This window comes from Phocoena sinus, chromosome 19 (assembly GCF_008692025.1).
Source record: "Phocoena sinus isolate mPhoSin1 chromosome 19, mPhoSin1.pri, whole genome shotgun sequence".
Classification (NCBI taxonomy): domain Eukaryota; kingdom Metazoa; phylum Chordata; class Mammalia; order Artiodactyla; family Phocoenidae; genus Phocoena; species Phocoena sinus.
In genome coordinates this window covers 13,067,100-13,084,668 of record NC_045781.1, presented here as the reverse complement: position 1 = coordinate 13,084,668, position 17,569 = coordinate 13,067,100, and the positions used below count along the sequence as shown (strand labels likewise).

At 49.5% G+C, this 17,569-nt stretch overlaps 1 protein-coding gene across 1 annotated transcript; it reads right to left on the bottom strand.

The window, feature by feature from the left end:
• Positions 1-11,767: 11,767 nt before the first annotated feature.
• On the bottom strand, positions 11,768-16,019 carry LOC116744120 (galectin-7-like). The gene is made up of 4 exons (XM_032613439.1): positions 15,912-16,019; positions 13,418-13,506; positions 12,495-12,696; positions 11,768-11,881 (listed from the first exon to the last, which is right to left on the bottom strand). Exons 1-4 carry the CDS (start codon positions 16,017-16,019, stop codon positions 11,768-11,770), a joined length of 513 nt encoding a protein of 170 aa, XP_032469330.1.
• Positions 16,020-17,569: the final 1,550 nt, after the last annotated feature.

The following is a 17,569-nucleotide window of genomic DNA, read 5'->3' as shown; positions in this document are numbered from 1 at the left end:
TGGAGTCTTAATCACTGGACCACCTGGGAAGTCCCTCCATCTCTCTCTTTATATCTCTTCCTGTGTCTCTTTTTCTCTCTGTGTCTTTCTTGTATGTGCCTCACTGTCTGTCCCTCTCCATTTTTCTCCCTGTCCCTGTAACTCCTCAGTCACCCAAAGTGGGACCCCCATCTCTCCCCTCCCCGACAAGGCAGACCTCAGCCTGGTCGCCCCAGGCAGAGCTGACCATGGAGGGGCCGCTCTGCACCTACCTGTCCTGGGCTGGGGCAAGGCCCACTGGTGACTATGACACCCCATCCTGCCCACCTGTGGCTCAGGGTTCGGTAGAATAGTATTTCCCCAAAAGGATGCTGTAGCTGATTCTGGTGGTGGAGCGGCTGGAAGAAGGACCTTGGTTCTTGTCTTCTTTGAAGAAAGAATTCAGCAAAGAGACAAAGATTGCGAAAAAGATAAAAGCGTTTATTAGAAGCAAAGTACACGTGGCAGAGCAACAGAGGTTGCACACAATAGGGGCAGCTTAGGTTGTTTTATAGGGGCAATTTTCTGGGTTGTTTTTCTGACCAATCATCTCCATATTTGGTCCTGGTGTGGGCGCCCATCTCTCAGCCAAGATGGATTCCAGCTGGCATCTTCTCCCTCCTTTTGCCCTTTCCCTAGACTGAGGGCCTTTTCTGCACATGTTTTGGGCTGGGAAATCCACAAGAATGCGCCCAGTCAGGGCCCAATACCTCCGCTGGTATCCCATCTCGAAGCAGCAGGAGACCATCTGCAACTGCTCATCCGGGGGCCTATCTCCTACCTCAAATCCCTCCTGAGAGACGTGGACTCAAAAAAATCTTATTGGGAGGATGAAGGGCCATGGTTCATCTTCCGTAGCTTCTTCAGGCTGACATTGGGTTCATAGACCCAACTTAATTGCGGCCAGGGAGCTCTTACCTTGCCTTGTTAGGGGCCCCAGGGCAACTTCTGTTATTCCGGCAGGACTGGTTTCAGGCAGTGGATACAAACCCTGCATCACCATCATCTTGAATTGCTGTAACCTGGAAAAAGCAAACGTAACAAGCAGGTTAAAAAGCAAGAGCTGAAGATCAGCCTTCGAGTAGGCCCTTGCTTTTCCCATTGATCTGCCTTAGCCAGGGTCAAGATAAAGGGCTGCCCTAGGCCCACCCTTAACCCTAATATAGCCCCAAGGGAGCCCAGAAGGTCTCACCCCAGTAGTAGGGCAGGACACTCAGGAACAACTAGAAAGGCAGGTGAGATCAAACTCTGTTCAAACGGGCAAGTGAGGGGCCCAGGGAAGTAATGCGCTCAAGGCTTTCTGTCAACACCAGTTAACTGTGCAACTTTTAGAGGAAAGAGGCCCAGCATGAGAAATTAAGACAGAATAAGTGGCTCCTGTATCAATTTAAAAACTCCATCTTCTTACCTGCCACATCAAGGACCACCTGGGGCTCCTCGACAGAGATGGACAGCTCGTGAGGGGGCATGGGGGAGCCGCCAGAATCCCTGGGACCGCCTCAGTTGTCCAGCATGGCCATCTGGAGCAGAGCCGCCTTTCCCCTTCAGGACTGAGGGCACGCCCATCTCCAGAGACCCGTCTCTTCGCAGACTGCGCATGGCCTGGGGGCGTTCCTGGCAGTTGCAGGCCCAGTGGCCAGTTGACTTATACTTGAAGCATTCCCTCTTGTTGGTTTTCCCTCGAGACTGATGGTTGAAACTCCTTGTCCCCTTTGGGTTGCCCTGAGGTTCCCAGGCATGGCTGACAGCAACTGTTACCTGTTTAGCTTGAGCCTTGGCCTGCCTTTTCTCACACTGAGTTCTCTCCTCCTCCTGAATTTGATCTCGATTATTAAATACCCCAAAGGTCACCTCTAAGCATTGGTGCATAGGGGTTTGTGGGCCTAATTGTAACTTTTGGAGTTGTCACCTAATATCTGGGGCAGACTGACAAAATGTCTCAGCAGAGCTTGACCCTCGGGAGTGGAGGGGTCTGTGTTAGTAAATTTTCTAAAAGCCTCCACAAGCCGTCCCTGAAAGAGAGCTGGGTTTTCTTCTTTCTCTTGGGTCACTTCTCTGACCTTTTCATAGTTAACTGGCTTTCTGATGCACTTTCTCATTCCTTCTTCTTTTTTTTTTTTTTTTAATATTCATTTATTTATTTGTCTGCGCTGGGTCTTAGTTGTGGCATGCGGGATCTAGTTCCCTGACCAGGGATTGAACCCGCGCCCCCTGCATTGGGAACACGGAGTCTTAACCACTGGACCACCAGGGAGGTCTCCCCCATTCCTTCTAATAGGCATTGGACCATGTGGTTCCTGGCCTTCATTCCCCCCCCAGGGAATTATAATCCCAAGTGGGCTCCTGATTTGGGACTGCGTCCTCACCCACATCACAAATGTGAGGTCGGTCCCTGGTGAGCTGATCAGCGTGCCCCTGGACTGCTGTCTAAATCCTGTGTTTCTCCTCATGGGTACAGCTGGTAGATAGTACTATTTGGACATCCTTCCAAGTTAAATCAAAGTCCAGCGTTAGGGGTTGAATCTACTAGGGTCTTCAGAAAATCATCCCAGCCTTTGTTCGCATTGGACTTGAGTCAGAAGAAGGACACATGTACTCTGGTTGTGCCTTCGCCATTTGCCACTTCTCTAAGAGGGCATATTCTCCCTGATCTTGGGTGATAGGAAGTCCCACTATGGGTTACCTCAGCAGGACTAGCCTTTTCATCCTGGGGTACCGGTGTGGATAAAAGAGCATAGGGAGGTAGGATTGGGGATTGGTCAGGGGGATACAGAGTAGGAGAGGCTCAGTTTCCTCCCTGAGAGTGGAGGGTGGGTGTTTAAAAGAGGATTGTCTAAAATGGAGGAAAGTACACATTGAAGAAACAAAGTACGTGTGGCAGAGAACACAGGCAAACTCAGAGTGAGTTGCAAGCAACAGGGGTGGCTTAGGTCGCTCATATAGGGACAGTTTTCTGGGTTGTTTTTCTGGCCAATCATCTCCATATTTTGTCCTGTGGTGGGTGCCCATCTCTCAGCCAAGATGGATTCCAGCTGGCCTCTTCCCCCTCCTTTTGTCCTTCCCCTAGACTGAGGCCTTCTCTGCGCATGTGTTGGGCTGGGAAATCCACAAGAATGTACCCAGTCAGGGCCCAATGCTCCCGCTGGTATCCCATCTCAAAGCATCAGCAGGAGACCAGCTGCAGCTGCTGAGTCTGGGGCCTATCTATCTCCTACCTCAGAGCCATCGGAAGAAATGGGAGAAATAAGTTTCAGGTGGCCAAAACTCACCAGTTTTTATCCCCACAGCCCTTCCACACTCAGCAGGGGGGTCTCCTGCCCCAGCAGAGCCTTGTCTCCTCTGTGATACTAGATGTCCCTCAGCCCTCTGGGATCTTTCCCTCCAGATGGACCAACAGATATTGTCTGTGCCTCCTGGCTGTGTGGCCACAAAAAGGAGGTTATAAACAGGTTTTCTTCCTATAGAATTGCAAAGACCAACCCTCCATGTGAGGCAGGTGACAGGGTTAGGAGTCAGAGGGCCTGGGTTCAAATCTCAGATCTGCCACTTAGAACTGTGTGTCGTGGGCAAGTCACTTATCCTCCCTGTGCCTCAGCTTCCTCATCTTTACAATGGGGGTAATAATAAGACCTACCTCTGGGTGTTGTTGTGAGAAACATATGAGTTGATATGTGGGACATGTTCAGAACAGTGCCCGACACACAGTAGTTGCTCAATGAACGTTCTGTGTCATGACTACGTCCTGTGATCCCATCTATGGTCACCTATCACCACCGGCTCTGGCTGCTGTCTCTGCCATTTCTACAGTCACTTCCACCATCCCATTATCTGTTCTCCATGTTCTCACCCCGCGAGGTCACAGCCCTCTCCCCAAAGTACCACTAACAGTAGGAGGAAGCTTTTAGTAAAACCTGACATCTCGCAATGATGTAAAAATCCTGTCAGATGCCCTGGGCTCCTACCTGCCCCTTCCCCGGCCCCTCCTGAAAGGCCCCTCCAGGCTGCTGCTCTTCCTAGCTGCCTGCCGGCTGCCATGCTTCGGGGCTCTGCTCACAACCCACAAGCAAGTGTTCTCTCGATCATCACTCCCCACATCTCTCCTTGAATCCGGAGTCCCAAATATGCTTTCCCCAGCCAAGGTAAGAAGAACGCATTGATGTTACTGTAGTAGATGCTTTGTGAGCCCAGCACCCCCATTATGTTTTGGGGACCCACGGGCCCCTTATTCTCAAGCCCTGTGGCTCTGGTAGGGCGGGCCCCTCCCTCCAGCTCCAGGGAAGTGCATGTGACTCAGAACAGCCAATCAGAGCACCTCAGCCCCTGGTCACGCCCCTCGGTCACACCCCTTGTTCAGTACCTGGGAGTCAGGACAGGGCTTCTATTTCCCTGAGGCCACTAAGCGGACGGCATGTAAGCCCCGAGTGGCTCAGCTCTACCTTGGCCGTGTAGTCCGGAGACTACTGCCTGAGAGTGAGGACAACGCTGAGGGAAGCAGAGCCAGTGACAAGATTCCCGCGAGCAGACAACCCCTCAATCGGGTGTGCTCAAAACCAGACTTTTACATTAACGGAGTCAATAATTCTCCTCTCTTTTTCCCATTTATTATTTTATTTATTTATTTATTTATTTATTTATGTCACTAGCAACCAAAAGAAACCTTCCTAATTCAGTTGGCATGATTTCTGCAGCGGTGCGCTAGCCGGAATGTCGAGGACATCAATTCCCTGTGGAGTAAGGAATCCTTCACTGTCATGGAGTAAGGGGTCTGGTGCCAGTTACTCGGCTTCTACTCCTGCTTCCTTACCTAACCAGCAAAGCAGAGTGTTCCTGTTTCACCAAGTTAAGGCTGCACTTGAGCCAAATTAAAAAACACATTTTTTTTTTTTGCCTGAAATGCTATCATGAAAATGAAAAGACCCACCATAGAGAGCAGGTATTTGTTACACATATAATAACAAATGCTTACTATTTACCGAGCACTTGCTGTGACAGTGCACAAGAGATCATAAATATGATCTGGCAGCTATAGCAAAGACCACAGACTGGGGGCTCAAACAACAGATGCTTATTTCTCAGTTCTGGAGCCTGGGAGTCCCAGATCAGGATGTCAGCATGGTCAGGTTCTGCTGAGAGCTCTCTTCCAGGCTTGCAAATGGCCATCTTCTTGGTGTATCTTTCCATGGCAGAGAGAGAGCTCTGGTGTCTCTTCCTCTTCTTTTTTATTTTTTTTTTTCATTTGGAAGGTCTATAGTTTTTCACTATATTTAATTCTATGTCCCATCTGTTATTTTTGTGTGTGTGTGTGGGATCTTAATTCCCCGACCAGGGATTGAACCCAGACCCCGGCAGTGAATGTGCTGAGTCCTAACCACTGGTCCGCCAGATAATTCCCTCTCTTCCTCTTCTTATCAGGGCACTAATTCCATCATGGGGATTCCCCACCCTTATGATCTCATCTGAACCTAATTACCTCCCAAAGGCCCCCACCTCTAACTACCACCACATTGGGAGTTAGGGCTTCAACATACGAATTGGTGGGGAGGGGTACAAACATTCAGCCCATAGCAAAAGGTAAGGTTTATAGTGAGCCCATTTTACAGATGAAGAAACTGAGATACAGGGAAGTGTGGTGTTGTGGCCATGCTCTCACAATTGCACACTCAGGATTTTAATCTGGTGGTCTGGCTTGCTGATTATACTATACTGCTTCTCAAAAGGTCAGTATTCAGAATATACAAAGAGCCCCTGTAAATAAACAAGTTGACTCAATAGAAAGCGGGCAAAAACATGAATAAGCAGTTGCCGAATAAGTATACGCTAATATATGCATATGCTAATATGCATATGCTAAGGAAATGCTAATTAGAACCATATGAAATACCATTATCCCACTAGATGAGGAAGAAAGTTAAGAAGTCTGAAAATACCAAGTGTTGGCAGGGATGTGGAGCAACAGAAGTGCTAATGGAGAGGTGTAACTTGGTACAAACACTTTAGAAGACAATTTGGCATTACTCAGCAAATACCTATGCTATAACCCAGCAATTCCACTCCCAGGTATATGTATCCTAAAGAAACGCGTGTGACATGTATCCCAGGAGACATGTTCAAAAACGTTCATAGCAGTATGGTTTGTAATAGCAAAAACCTGAAAACATCTCAAATACCTTTTGTCAGCAAAATGAGAAAATGGTGCCATATTCATACAAGGGAAGACTACACAGAAGTGAAAACTGGATGAACAGCAGATACAGCATGGGTGACCCTTAGAAACATAATGTTCCGTGAAGAAGCAAGCCTCAGAAGAATACCCACAGTATGACACTGTTCTCTAAAAACAGTACCTTTTGTTACAGAAAATTTAAAACACAGAAGCAGACTGAAGGATATAATGAACCCTCGTATCTTGATCAGCCAGGCTCAACAATTTTTAACTCAAATCCAGCTTCACTTCTACCCCACCCCTCTTGTATAATTTTGAAGCAAATCCCAGACATCATTTCATTTCCTTAGTAAATATTTCAATGTATTTCTCTAAGATAGAAACTCTTAAAGAGAACCATAACCTGAATACCATTGTCACACCAAGAAAATTAACAATAAGTCCTTAATATCATCAAATATCCACATTTCCAGTTGTCTCATAAATGTAATAAAATTATTAGTAGTTTATTTGGATCAGGACCCAAATAAGGTAGATTCACTGAAGTTGACTGACATGCCTCTTAAATCACTTTTAATCTGTAGGTTTCTTTTTTCACCTTACGGAAAATGATGAAAGTTTACTAGATTCTTATACACTATTCAAACAAGGGTGGAAACTGTCTAAAATACTTTAGTCAACACTGCAAGCTACCAATTTCATCAATAACAGGCCATTTTTAACACCCACTATGTTAATTATTAATAAGGCACTCAATATGCAAATGAAAAGCCATTTCTAACTTTCATCATGCTAATTAGTGAAGTCTCTGGTGTTTCTCAAAGATAGTTGAAGCCCTTGAGGTAATTGCCGATTTGGCTTTTGATCAGATGCTGGCTGACTCTTCTGGAAGTGTGTATTTCACCTTAGGCCAACTGATGGCCCCTGGAGTTTAACTTAAATGAAACATATATTTAAATCGCCCTGTGTCTTAGAGTGAGTTCCTTAAAAACAGACTCCAAGGGCTTCCCTGGTGGCGCAGTGGTTGAGAGTCGGCCTGCCGATGCAGGGGACACGGGTTCGTGCCCCAGTCCGGGAAGATCCCACATGCCGCGGAGCGGCTGGGCCCGTGAGCCATGGCGGCTGAGCCTGCGCGTCCGGAGCCTGTGCTCCGCAATGGGAGAGGCCACAACAGTGAGACGCCCGCGTACCGCAAAAAAAAAAAAAAAAAAAAAAAAAAACAGACTCCAAGGGACTTCCCTGGTGGTCTAGTGGTAAAGAATCTGCCTGCCAATGTGGGGGACACAGGTTCAATCCCTGGTCGGGGAGCTATGATCCCACATGCTGCAGGGCAGCTAAACTCGTGTGCCACAACTACTGAGCCTGCGCTGTAGAGCCCACAAGCCACAACTACTGAGCCCATATGCCACAACTACTGAAGGCCGCGCCTAGAGCCCGTGCTTTGCAACTAGAGAAGCCACCACAATGAGAAGACGGCGCACCGTGGCTAAGAGTAGCCTCCGCTCACCGCAACTAGAGAAAGCCTGAGTGCAGCGACGAAGACCCAACACAGACAAAAATAAATAAATACATAATTTAAAAAAAATAAATAAATAAATTTTAGAAATGCTGATAAAAATTTTAAAATGTGTATGAATACAAAAAAGACCCACAACAAAGTAATTTTGAAAAGAACAATGTTGTAAGACTTATACTATGTGATTTTTTTTTATAGACTTTTTAAAAAATAGATTTTATTTTATTTATTTATTTTTGGCTGTGTTGGGTCTTTGTTGCTGCACGCGGGCTTTCTCTAGTTGTGGCTAGCAGGGGCTACTCTTCGTTGTGGTGCGCGGGCTTCTCATTGCGGTGGCTTCTCTTGTTGCGGAGCACGGGCTCTAGCGCGCAGGCTTCAGTAGTTGTGGCACGTGGGCTCAGTAGTGTGGCTCGGGGGCTCTAGCGCAGGCTCAGTAGTTGTGGCGCACAGGCTTAGTTGCTCCATGGCATGTGGGATGCCATGGCATGTGGCATGCTCCATGGCATGGGCTCGAACCCATGTCCCCTGCATCGGCAGGCAGATTCTTAGCCACTGCGCCACCAGGGAAGCCCAGTATGTGATTTTTGACTTACTAGAAAACTACAGAAATCAGGAGTGTCATATTGGCATAAAGGTAAACAAAAAGACCAAGGAGTTAGAAGACTAGTGAGGCCAGAAATAAACACACACATATATGGTCAATTAACTTTTGACAAAATAGCCAAGGTAATTCAATGGGAGAAAAGACAATCTTTTCAACAAGTGGTGCTGAAATAGCTAGAAGTCCATATGGTAAGAAGTGAACCGCAACCCTTACATCACACCATACAAAAAATTAACTAAAAATAGATCATAGACCCAAACATATGTGCTAAAACTATAAAACAGCTAGAAGGAAACATTTTTAAAATTGTGACCCTAGGTAGACAAAAATTTCTTTTTTTTCTTTTTTCTTTTTCTTTTTGGCCATGCTGAGAGGCTTGCAGCATCTTAGTTCTCGCTCCAGGGATTGGACCTGGACCTTGGCAGTGAAAGTGCCGAGTCCTAACGACTGGACCGCTAGGGAATATCCAAAGGTTTCTTAAATAGGACACAAAGGCACACAGCATAACAGAAAAAAAAAAAAACCTGATATGGTGGAATTCATCAATTAAACACTTCTGCTCTGAGAAAGGCACAGTTTAAAAAATGAAAAAAAATTCGTCTTTTGTTTTTAGTCTGTGTTTACATAGAGGAGAATACATATTACAGATTCACAATACATATATTTGGCAAAGGACTATATCCAGAAAATATAAAGAACTCATAACTCAATAATAAGAAAACAAACAATCTAATTAAAACGGGGGGCTTCCCGGGTGATGCAGTCATTAAGAATCTGCCTGCCAATGCAGGGGACATGGGTTTGATCCCTGGTCCAGGAAGATCCCACATGCCGCAGAGCAACTAAGCCCACGTGCCACAACTACTGAGTCCTCATGCCACAACTACTGAAGCCCACGCACTTAGAGCCCATGCTTCGCAACAAGAGAAGCCACCGCAATGAGAAGTCCGTGCACCACAACAAAGAGTAGCCTCCGCTCGCCGCAATTAAAGAAAGCCCGAGCTCAGCAACAAAGACCCAGTGCAGCCAAAATAAATAAATAAATAAATAAATAGGGAATGTGTATATATATATATATATATATATATATATATCTGAATCACTTTGCTGTACAGCAGTGATTAACACAACACTGTAAATCAACTATACTTCAATTAAAAAATTTAAAAATTTTTAAAAATAAAAAATATTGTCTTTCTATAAACGAAAAAAAAAGTATCTCAGAGAGTCATTTTAAGGATTGAACAAATGGTTAGCACAGTGACTAACACATAGTAGGGACTCAGGAAATGTTAGCTAAATAGGTATATAAATATATATATTCCAGTTTTCCCCAAAATGTACAATGTAGATAAATTATTATAGAAAAATGACTAGAAAGAAACACACTAATATATTGTGTGCTTATTTCAGAGTGGTAAAATTGTGGGTGATTCAAAAATTCTTATTCAAAACCGTACAATAAGTGTGCATATATTTTCCTTATTTTTTTATGCATATATTTTCTAATAACAGTGGAGATTAAAAAGGTAAAAGCTTTGGGCTGTTGTAGGTAGGTCCAAGGAAACTCACTGAAGTGTAGTTTGTAGGTAGGAGATGATGTGACACCAGTAGACATCCAGCGGTTCAAGTGACTTTAGTTGTGTTACTCCTTGCAGTGGAGTCCTGGGAAGCCAGCAAAATGAATGAAGCAGTATATATATCTCTCTGTTACAAAAACAAAGTCTCAGCGTAGGAAAATGCAGCTGATTTTTGTGTGTTGACTATGTGTCCTGCCACTTTCCTGAATTCATTCATTTAAGTTTTAGCAATGGGGGGGGGGAGAATCTTTAGGGAATTCTACATATAAGAGCATATCATACATTTATGATATAATGTATATATATATTTCTTGAAATGACAAAAAGTTTTAAGTACAATATAAACTTCAGTTTTTTCTTGAACGATTTATGAATAAGTTGCCAACATGCTGCCTCTTTATCTCCAAATAGTTTGTATTTTGTATAAATAAGAACATTCTCCACTATATACACGGTAAGACAGAGGTGAAAGTCAGGAAATTAACACCGATGAATCATTACCATCTAAACGGCAGAATCCAACCCCCTCTGTGATTGTGCCAATAGGGCCTTACTTTCCACTGTATTTTTTGAAATTCGAACTGTATAGTATATTATCTTTACAAACATTTTTTAATGTTCAGTAACTATATGAAAACACACATAAAATAAAAATTAATTCATTTAACAATGAGCCCTGGAGTCCCAAGGGATGCCAGATTTTCTCAGGTCTCCGCAGGGGACCCCTCATTTCACTGCCCCCCAGAAACATATTCAGAAGGGCCAGCATGGGGAAAGGTAGTTATAGGCGGTTTGCAAAGTACAGAAAAAGGTCCTGAAAGGGCTCGAACTGGCGCCCAGGCTTGGTGGTCCCACAGGATTTTCCACCTCTCTTTAAGGTGAAACCAAGGAAAACAGGGCCCTGCTCCTGCACCGATTGCCAAGATTGCAATGTTGGCAGCGGCCAGGAGGGGGAAACATGTCACTGGTTTCGCAAGGTTCGAGGCCGAGAAACATCCGGCAGGGGCGCGGCTCCGGACTTTCCAACACGTGGTGCGCTGCTGGCACGCACCTTCCACCCCCCTCTCCGTCCGCTGCTGAGAACCACATACGATGCGAGTGCCTTGTGGGTGCGGGATTCGGGGGCGCTCCCGTGGTCTGGGCTCCTCTCCCACGAGTGGCCTTTTAGGGACAACCAAACCACCCCCCTGAAACCAGAAAATCCCCACATGGCACTCAGGGCTGACTGGGCTTCTGTATGTACCCCGCTCCCCGTTCCCCCTCCAGAATCCCTCGGGTAGGGCCGGGGTCGCAGGGCCGTTGAGTGAGCCGAGGAGGAAGAAGTGTGAGAACGGCGCGCCGGCGACGCCCTGATTGGCTTCCAAGCCCTTTCCTGCGCCACCTGTCTGCAGGCGCCGGGAGGCCGGCGAAGCGACGGAGAAGCATAAAGCCTCGGGCATCGGCGCGGGGAGCCGGGGATTCACGCATCTTCTCCGCGAGGCTGCGGTCTCCAAGAGACCTGTTTGCAGACGTACCGATTGGGGGGTCCGTTACACCCATGGAGCGGGCGCCAAGGGATGGCTTGGGCCCCTGCAAATTCCCTAAAGTCGGCCCGCACCGCATTACCACCTGGCTGCTTCGCAAAGTGCTGCAGGGGGGCAAGCCAAAGCCCCACCCCCGCCAGATCGTGACCCTCCTCAGGCCTCCAGGGACAAAAAGTGCCCTCGGAGATCCAGGCCCGGACCCGCCCCGGCCACGCAATCGCTGTGTGACCCTTAATCAGTGTCTTCACCTCCCTGAGCCTGCTATCCTCGTCTATATGAAGGAGACACAGACACACAGGAGGCGCACAGACGAGAGGCTGACTTTATTTGTCACTCAGGACCCCTGTGCCCCGTCCCCAGCGCTCAGAAGATCTTCACCAACTCCGGCTGCACGTCCCCGCCCACTTCGAACCAGAACGCGCGCTCTGGTGAGATCCGGTAGCGGTAGTGGTGGTATTCCGTGTCCCCGATCACAACCTGCAGGGGCGAGGAGACCCGGTTTATGGTTCCCGAGGCGACTGCGGGGTCATTCCCGACTCGTACCCACGCTGCGTGACCTCGTCACCCACGCAACCCCGCATTAAGGAAAAGGGCTGCTCTTGATTCTAAGCCCTTGCCGAGAGGATTCAATGGCACGGGGGTGCTTTTTAAGCTTTGGCGGTGGATGTGGTCTCCACGGTGCCCGCGTGCACCGCCTCACTGTGACGCACAGATTGAAAGTGGAGAACGGCCTGGGTGGTGGAGGGTCTACAGCGACCACTCCCTGCTGGGACTTATTCTGGGTTCTGTCTCCCAACCCATCCATTCCCCTGCCCCAGAGCCACTACGTCAGGCGCCAGTGGACAGGGAATAGGGTCCGGGATGTCCACGCCTCCCCGCTGGACACCCACCCTTTGGGCTCGTGCTCTCGCGTCCTTGTCACCGCCATATGCCTGCCCTCTAGTGCGCTTGCGCCAGGGGAGGTGAGGGACTGGGGACGCCGTGCCCAGCCTTGGCCGCGCCTTTGCTCCCCACCTCCGACAGGGCCTTCCTGGCCTTGCCAAGGGAAGAGACCTGGGTGTTGGCGGCCACCCCTGTGGCAGAGACGCACCTTGAAGCCTTCTTTTTTGGCAATGAGGAGCATATCGAAGGACTCCCCACGCTGGAAGGCAGGGCCAAAGCCGAGCTCCTCTAAGCCCCACTCGCCGCACTTCCGGGTGTTGAAGACCACCGAGGATTCATCCAGCCGGGGGTTGAAATGCAGGACGATCTCACTGTCTGGGTCGTCACTGCACAGCAGGTTTATGTAGAACCTGTTAGGTGGCGGATGGGAGGGGGCGTCAGAGAAAGGACTTACCGATTGCCGAAGCACATCCAAGTCCACAGGGACCTGAGAGCCACACGCCAGTGAAGGAGGGGTGGTGGACTGGAGGCCAAAGAGCCCAGATTCCAGGACATCCAGAAACCAACTGAGGACCTGGACACACATCCACCCAGGCAAGGGTCACTGTACTACGGCCTGGGTCTCCCGCATTTCCAGAGTCTGGGAGTTGCCGAGGAGTCATGGTCCTGAGACCGGGGTGCCTCCGATCCCCCAATTCCCAGAGGGCCGGGAGCAATGCCAGGGACCCCAGTATTCGCAGGCATCGTAGATTCCAGAAATCCTGAAGCTCCCGACCCAGGAAGTCATAGGTTTGATGGCTGAGGCCTCCCAGGTGCCCAGGGCACCTCTGACTCACAGGCTGTGTTTCCACAGTGGCTTCAGACTCAGACTGGAAGTCTTACTATAAGGAAGAGCCTTGGATTGCCCTGGCAGATTCTCCCAGATTCTTAGAAGGTTGTAGGGACCCCAGGTACACTGTCCTGGGACAAATGAGTAAAGACATCAGATTCCAGAAGGTGGGAAATAGCTTGGAGATTCCAAGATCCTGGTGGGCAAAGCTGGCCTGGGGCTTGTTCTCTGGGCTGTAAGAAGTGGGGTCAGCTGAGCCTGGAGACCTCCCACCCCCTACCGCAGAGGCTTGGAGGTCTCACCTGTCAGCATTTTTGGGGACAACACCACGAATTCTCATCATGGTGCCGACTTCGAAGCCGTTGACCAGCGAGATCCTGTAGGGCAACTTCTGCAGCAGCAGGGGTGCGGGGGCCAAAGTGGATCAGGGAGGCAGAGGAGAGACACACATGGGTCAGTGCCGGGGAGAACATGACCAGGACCCAGACCAGCAGAATCAGAGAGCAGAAAGGGCACAGAGGCAAAGGAAAGAGAGCCAGGCGTAGGGAAAGGGTTGGAGAGAGGAACACAAAGAATCAACAGGAAGATATCCAGAGAGATAGAAAGTAAGGGGGAAACACCAAGGGGGAGATGGGAGCGTGGGATGGATTGGGTCAACCCAGAAACAACAGCCCAGAACGTCATAGCACCCCCGAACACCGTTTTCTCCTTGAAACAGGAGACCTCAGCCAAACGCCCAGCCCCTACCCCATTCCAGTGCAGCCTTGGGTCCAAAACCTCGCCACCTCCACACCCCTGAAGCACTCACATATATCTCTGCCATGGCTGGAACAGCGGACAGGCAGTGGTGGTGGTGGATATGGCTGCTGGGACCTTAAATAGAAGCAGGGTGTAGCTGGCCCTGGTGACTCACCGTCACCCCTTTCCACACCCACCACCCACACCTGGCACAGACCCTGGCCCTGGGGCCATGCTGGCCAGCACCCTGCTTCTAGGGCCTCTGACACTCCTGCAATCCCTGAGTATTCCCAGGTCCCTCTCCTCTGAGCTAATAATGATAGGAACAGTTAACAATAATAATAATAATAACATTATAGGGACTTCCCTGAGGGCACAGTGGTTAAGAATCCACCTGCCAGGGGAGAGGACACAGGTTCGAGCCCTGGTCCGGGAAGATCCCACAGGCCTCGGAGCAACTGAGCTCGTGCACCACCACTACTGAGCCCGCGTGCCACAACTACTGAGCCCGTGTGCCACAACTACTGAGCCCGCGTGCCACAACTACTGAGCCCGTGTGCCACAACTACTGAGCCCGCGTGCCACAACTACTGAGCCCGTGTGCCACAACTACTGAGCCCGCGTGCCACAACTACTGAGCCCGTGTGCCACAACTACTGAGCCCGCGTGCCACAACTACTGAGCCCGCGAGCCACAGCTACTGAGCCCGCGTGCCACAGCTACTGAGCCCGCGTGCCACAGCTACTGAGCCCGTGTGCCACAACTACTGAAGCCCGCGGGCCTACAGCCCGTGCTCTGCAACAAGAGAAGCCACCGCAATGAGAAACCCGTGGCACGGCAACGAAGAGCAGCCCCCGCTCGACACAGCTAGAGAAAGCCTGTGTGCAGCAACGAAGACCCAACACGGCCAAAAATAAACAAATAAATTTATTTATTAAAAAAAAAAAACATCAGAGAAGGCTCATTGAGCCACCGTGCCTCCAGCCCTAGCTTCCTGGTGACTGGCGGAGAGAAAACACGCTCGTGCCCATTTCGTCATGGAACACTCGAGTCCTGAGAGGCTAAGCTGTGGGCTGCAGCTCTGGACCCTCTCTGCCAGGTTAGGACCTGCTGACTAGGGCTAAGGACGTGTCCGCCCTGACATTCCAGCTTATGCTTCTGGAATATAATAATAACCATGGCAACAACAATAATAACAGAAAAGGGAGCTCAGAGGGGCAGGGTATTTTGCCTGATGATCAAGGCTGTCTCCTTGGTGCCTAGTGCAGTGCCTGGCACACATAAGTGCTCTGTAAATATGGGTGAAAGAAGGAATGAAAGATAACACAGCTGCCATTAACGAAGCCTCCGGCCTTTCTAGCATGAGCCAGAGACCACTGATTTCAGACAGGCCACTGAGGCAGGGCCATTGATCCCCCTTATTTGACAGATAAGGAAACTGAGGCTCAGAAATGGGAAGCAGTTTGCCCAAAAAACACAGCTGTGCAGAACCACGGACACTGTGTCTCTGGCTTTCTTGATCTCTGGAAGTTTCTCTCTGGTTTATTCTGTCTCCAGGATGCCCTAGTCTCTCTGACTCTCTGTCTCTCTGGCTGTCCTGTGTCTCTGTCCCCCCACCCCCCGACGTGATCCTGTTTCTCTCCTTCGAGTCTCTCTCCCTCCTCCTCCCAGAACCCTTCCTCTCTCCCATCCGATGTTCAGGACAAGGGGCGGGGAAGGAGGGGTGTCCTACGGCCCGCCCCCCAGCCAGACCAAGGAAGAGAAAAAAGTGGGACCCTCCACCCAGGCCCATTTCCACTCCCCACAGCCCAAAACTCCAGAAGAGGAATCCAGGTATGAAGGGTGGGGTCAGAGGGAGAATGCTGAAAGAGGGTTCTGGAAGACAGGGAACGGGGAGGTGGGGAGCTGGGCAGAAGCCCCTCCTAGCAGCCCCCTCTCCGTTTCCGCCGCCCTACTCCCGCACCCCACCCCCATTGGCACCCCACCCAGCAGAGGGAGAAGAGGCCTGGGGCAGAGCCAGGAATGGAAACTTTGGGTGGAGACAAGCAGGCTCAGAACCTGATCCACAGCCTCGCAGGCGTCCCAGCCTCCCTCCAGGCCCCTGACCACACAGCTAGGGCAGCTGGAGGAGCCAGGGCCTCGGAGAGGGAGGCTGGGCAGCGGCATTTAGGCGTTTGGTTGGGGGCTGCAGGCACCCCTATTTGGCAGAGGAGAAAGCAAGCTTAGAGAGGGCCAGCCTCTCACCAAGGCCTCACAGCAAGGACGGGCCAGGGCCCGGGCTGGAGCCGCTCTGTGTGCCAAGGGCACCTCATCGGGACTTTCAATAGAGAGGACAGTGGGGTCTGTGGTGGTAACACCAACATCTGCTGGGGTGGAGAGTTCCCCAGGATGATGGACTCCATTACTCTGATCGCTAAGGGTGTCACTTTTCTGTACCTCATCCTGTATATTGCTGTGTATCCCACTAGCTCATCTGTTCCCCGATTTCTTCATTGTGCTTGGCTATTTCCCCACATGCTGCCGACCTGCAAGTCCTGACCTGACCTTCGTGTTTGGCCGTATGTTTGCATTGAGTGTGTTACCAGCTTGATCGCTAGTTCATTTCTCAGCAGTCAGATATGGGCATCGTGGATGGATTCTGATTCATTTGTGCTGGTTATGTTCCATCAGCTCTGGAATAACATGCTTAGGAGCATTTTTGTCTCACCTCTAAATAAGTGGCGGATGTCCTTCTTTCCCAATACGCTTTTTGTTTTCTCGAGCTGTAGGTCACGCTCGTAAATCATCCAGGTTTTACCGGAACACTTCCATGAGCCTTGACAATACACAGACCTGGGCAGCCACCACCCCAATCAAGTTTTAGCCCCTGAAACAGCCAGTCCCCCTCCACCTGCCCCAGGAAACACTGTCACTCCTCAGCATTTAAGAGCCACCAAGTTCATTTGCGATGAAAACAAAGAAAGGGATGCACAGCGGGCCGAGTTTGCTGGCTCTCCCCTCCTTCAGAAATAACTGGGGCGAAAAGTACTAAGTGTACCACGGTGTTTGTAGGAATTGAAAATCCCAGGCTCTGTCCATGTCAGCTTCTTGGAGACTTTGGGTTGGTTTTCATATACAGCGAAGAAAGTTCAGGGGCTGGATTGGTTTTGTAAATTAGTTTACCAATGAGGAAGATGACATGTTTTAAAAATCTGACCTTTTTGGGCTTCCCTGGTGGCGCAGTGGTTGAGAGTCCGCCTACCGATGCAGGGGACACGGGTTCGTGCCCCGGTGTGGGAGGATCCCACATGCCGCGGAGCGGCTGGGCCCGTGAGCCATGGCCACTGAGCCTGCGCGTCCGGAGCCTGTTGCTCCGCAACGGGAGAGGCCACAACAGTGAGAGGCCCGCGTACCGCAAAAAAAAAAAAAAAAAAAAAAAAAAATCTGACCTTTTTTTTTGGCCCTGCTGTGCTTGACTTGTGGGAACTTTTTCCCCTGATGAGGAGTTGAACCCGGACCCTCGGCAATGAAAGCACCGAGTCCTAACCACTGGACCATCAGGGAATTCCCCCAAATGTGACTTGTTCTTAAGCTAGGAAGTCCGCTGGAAACCTTACAGTTTTATTTATAAATATAGTAAATTGTATCGATGCAATCACTTGCTAAGGAGAAGCAGTCGCTGTCATATTTGGTTCCATTGATAAACTGAGTTCATTAAACCCCTTTAAACATTTTAA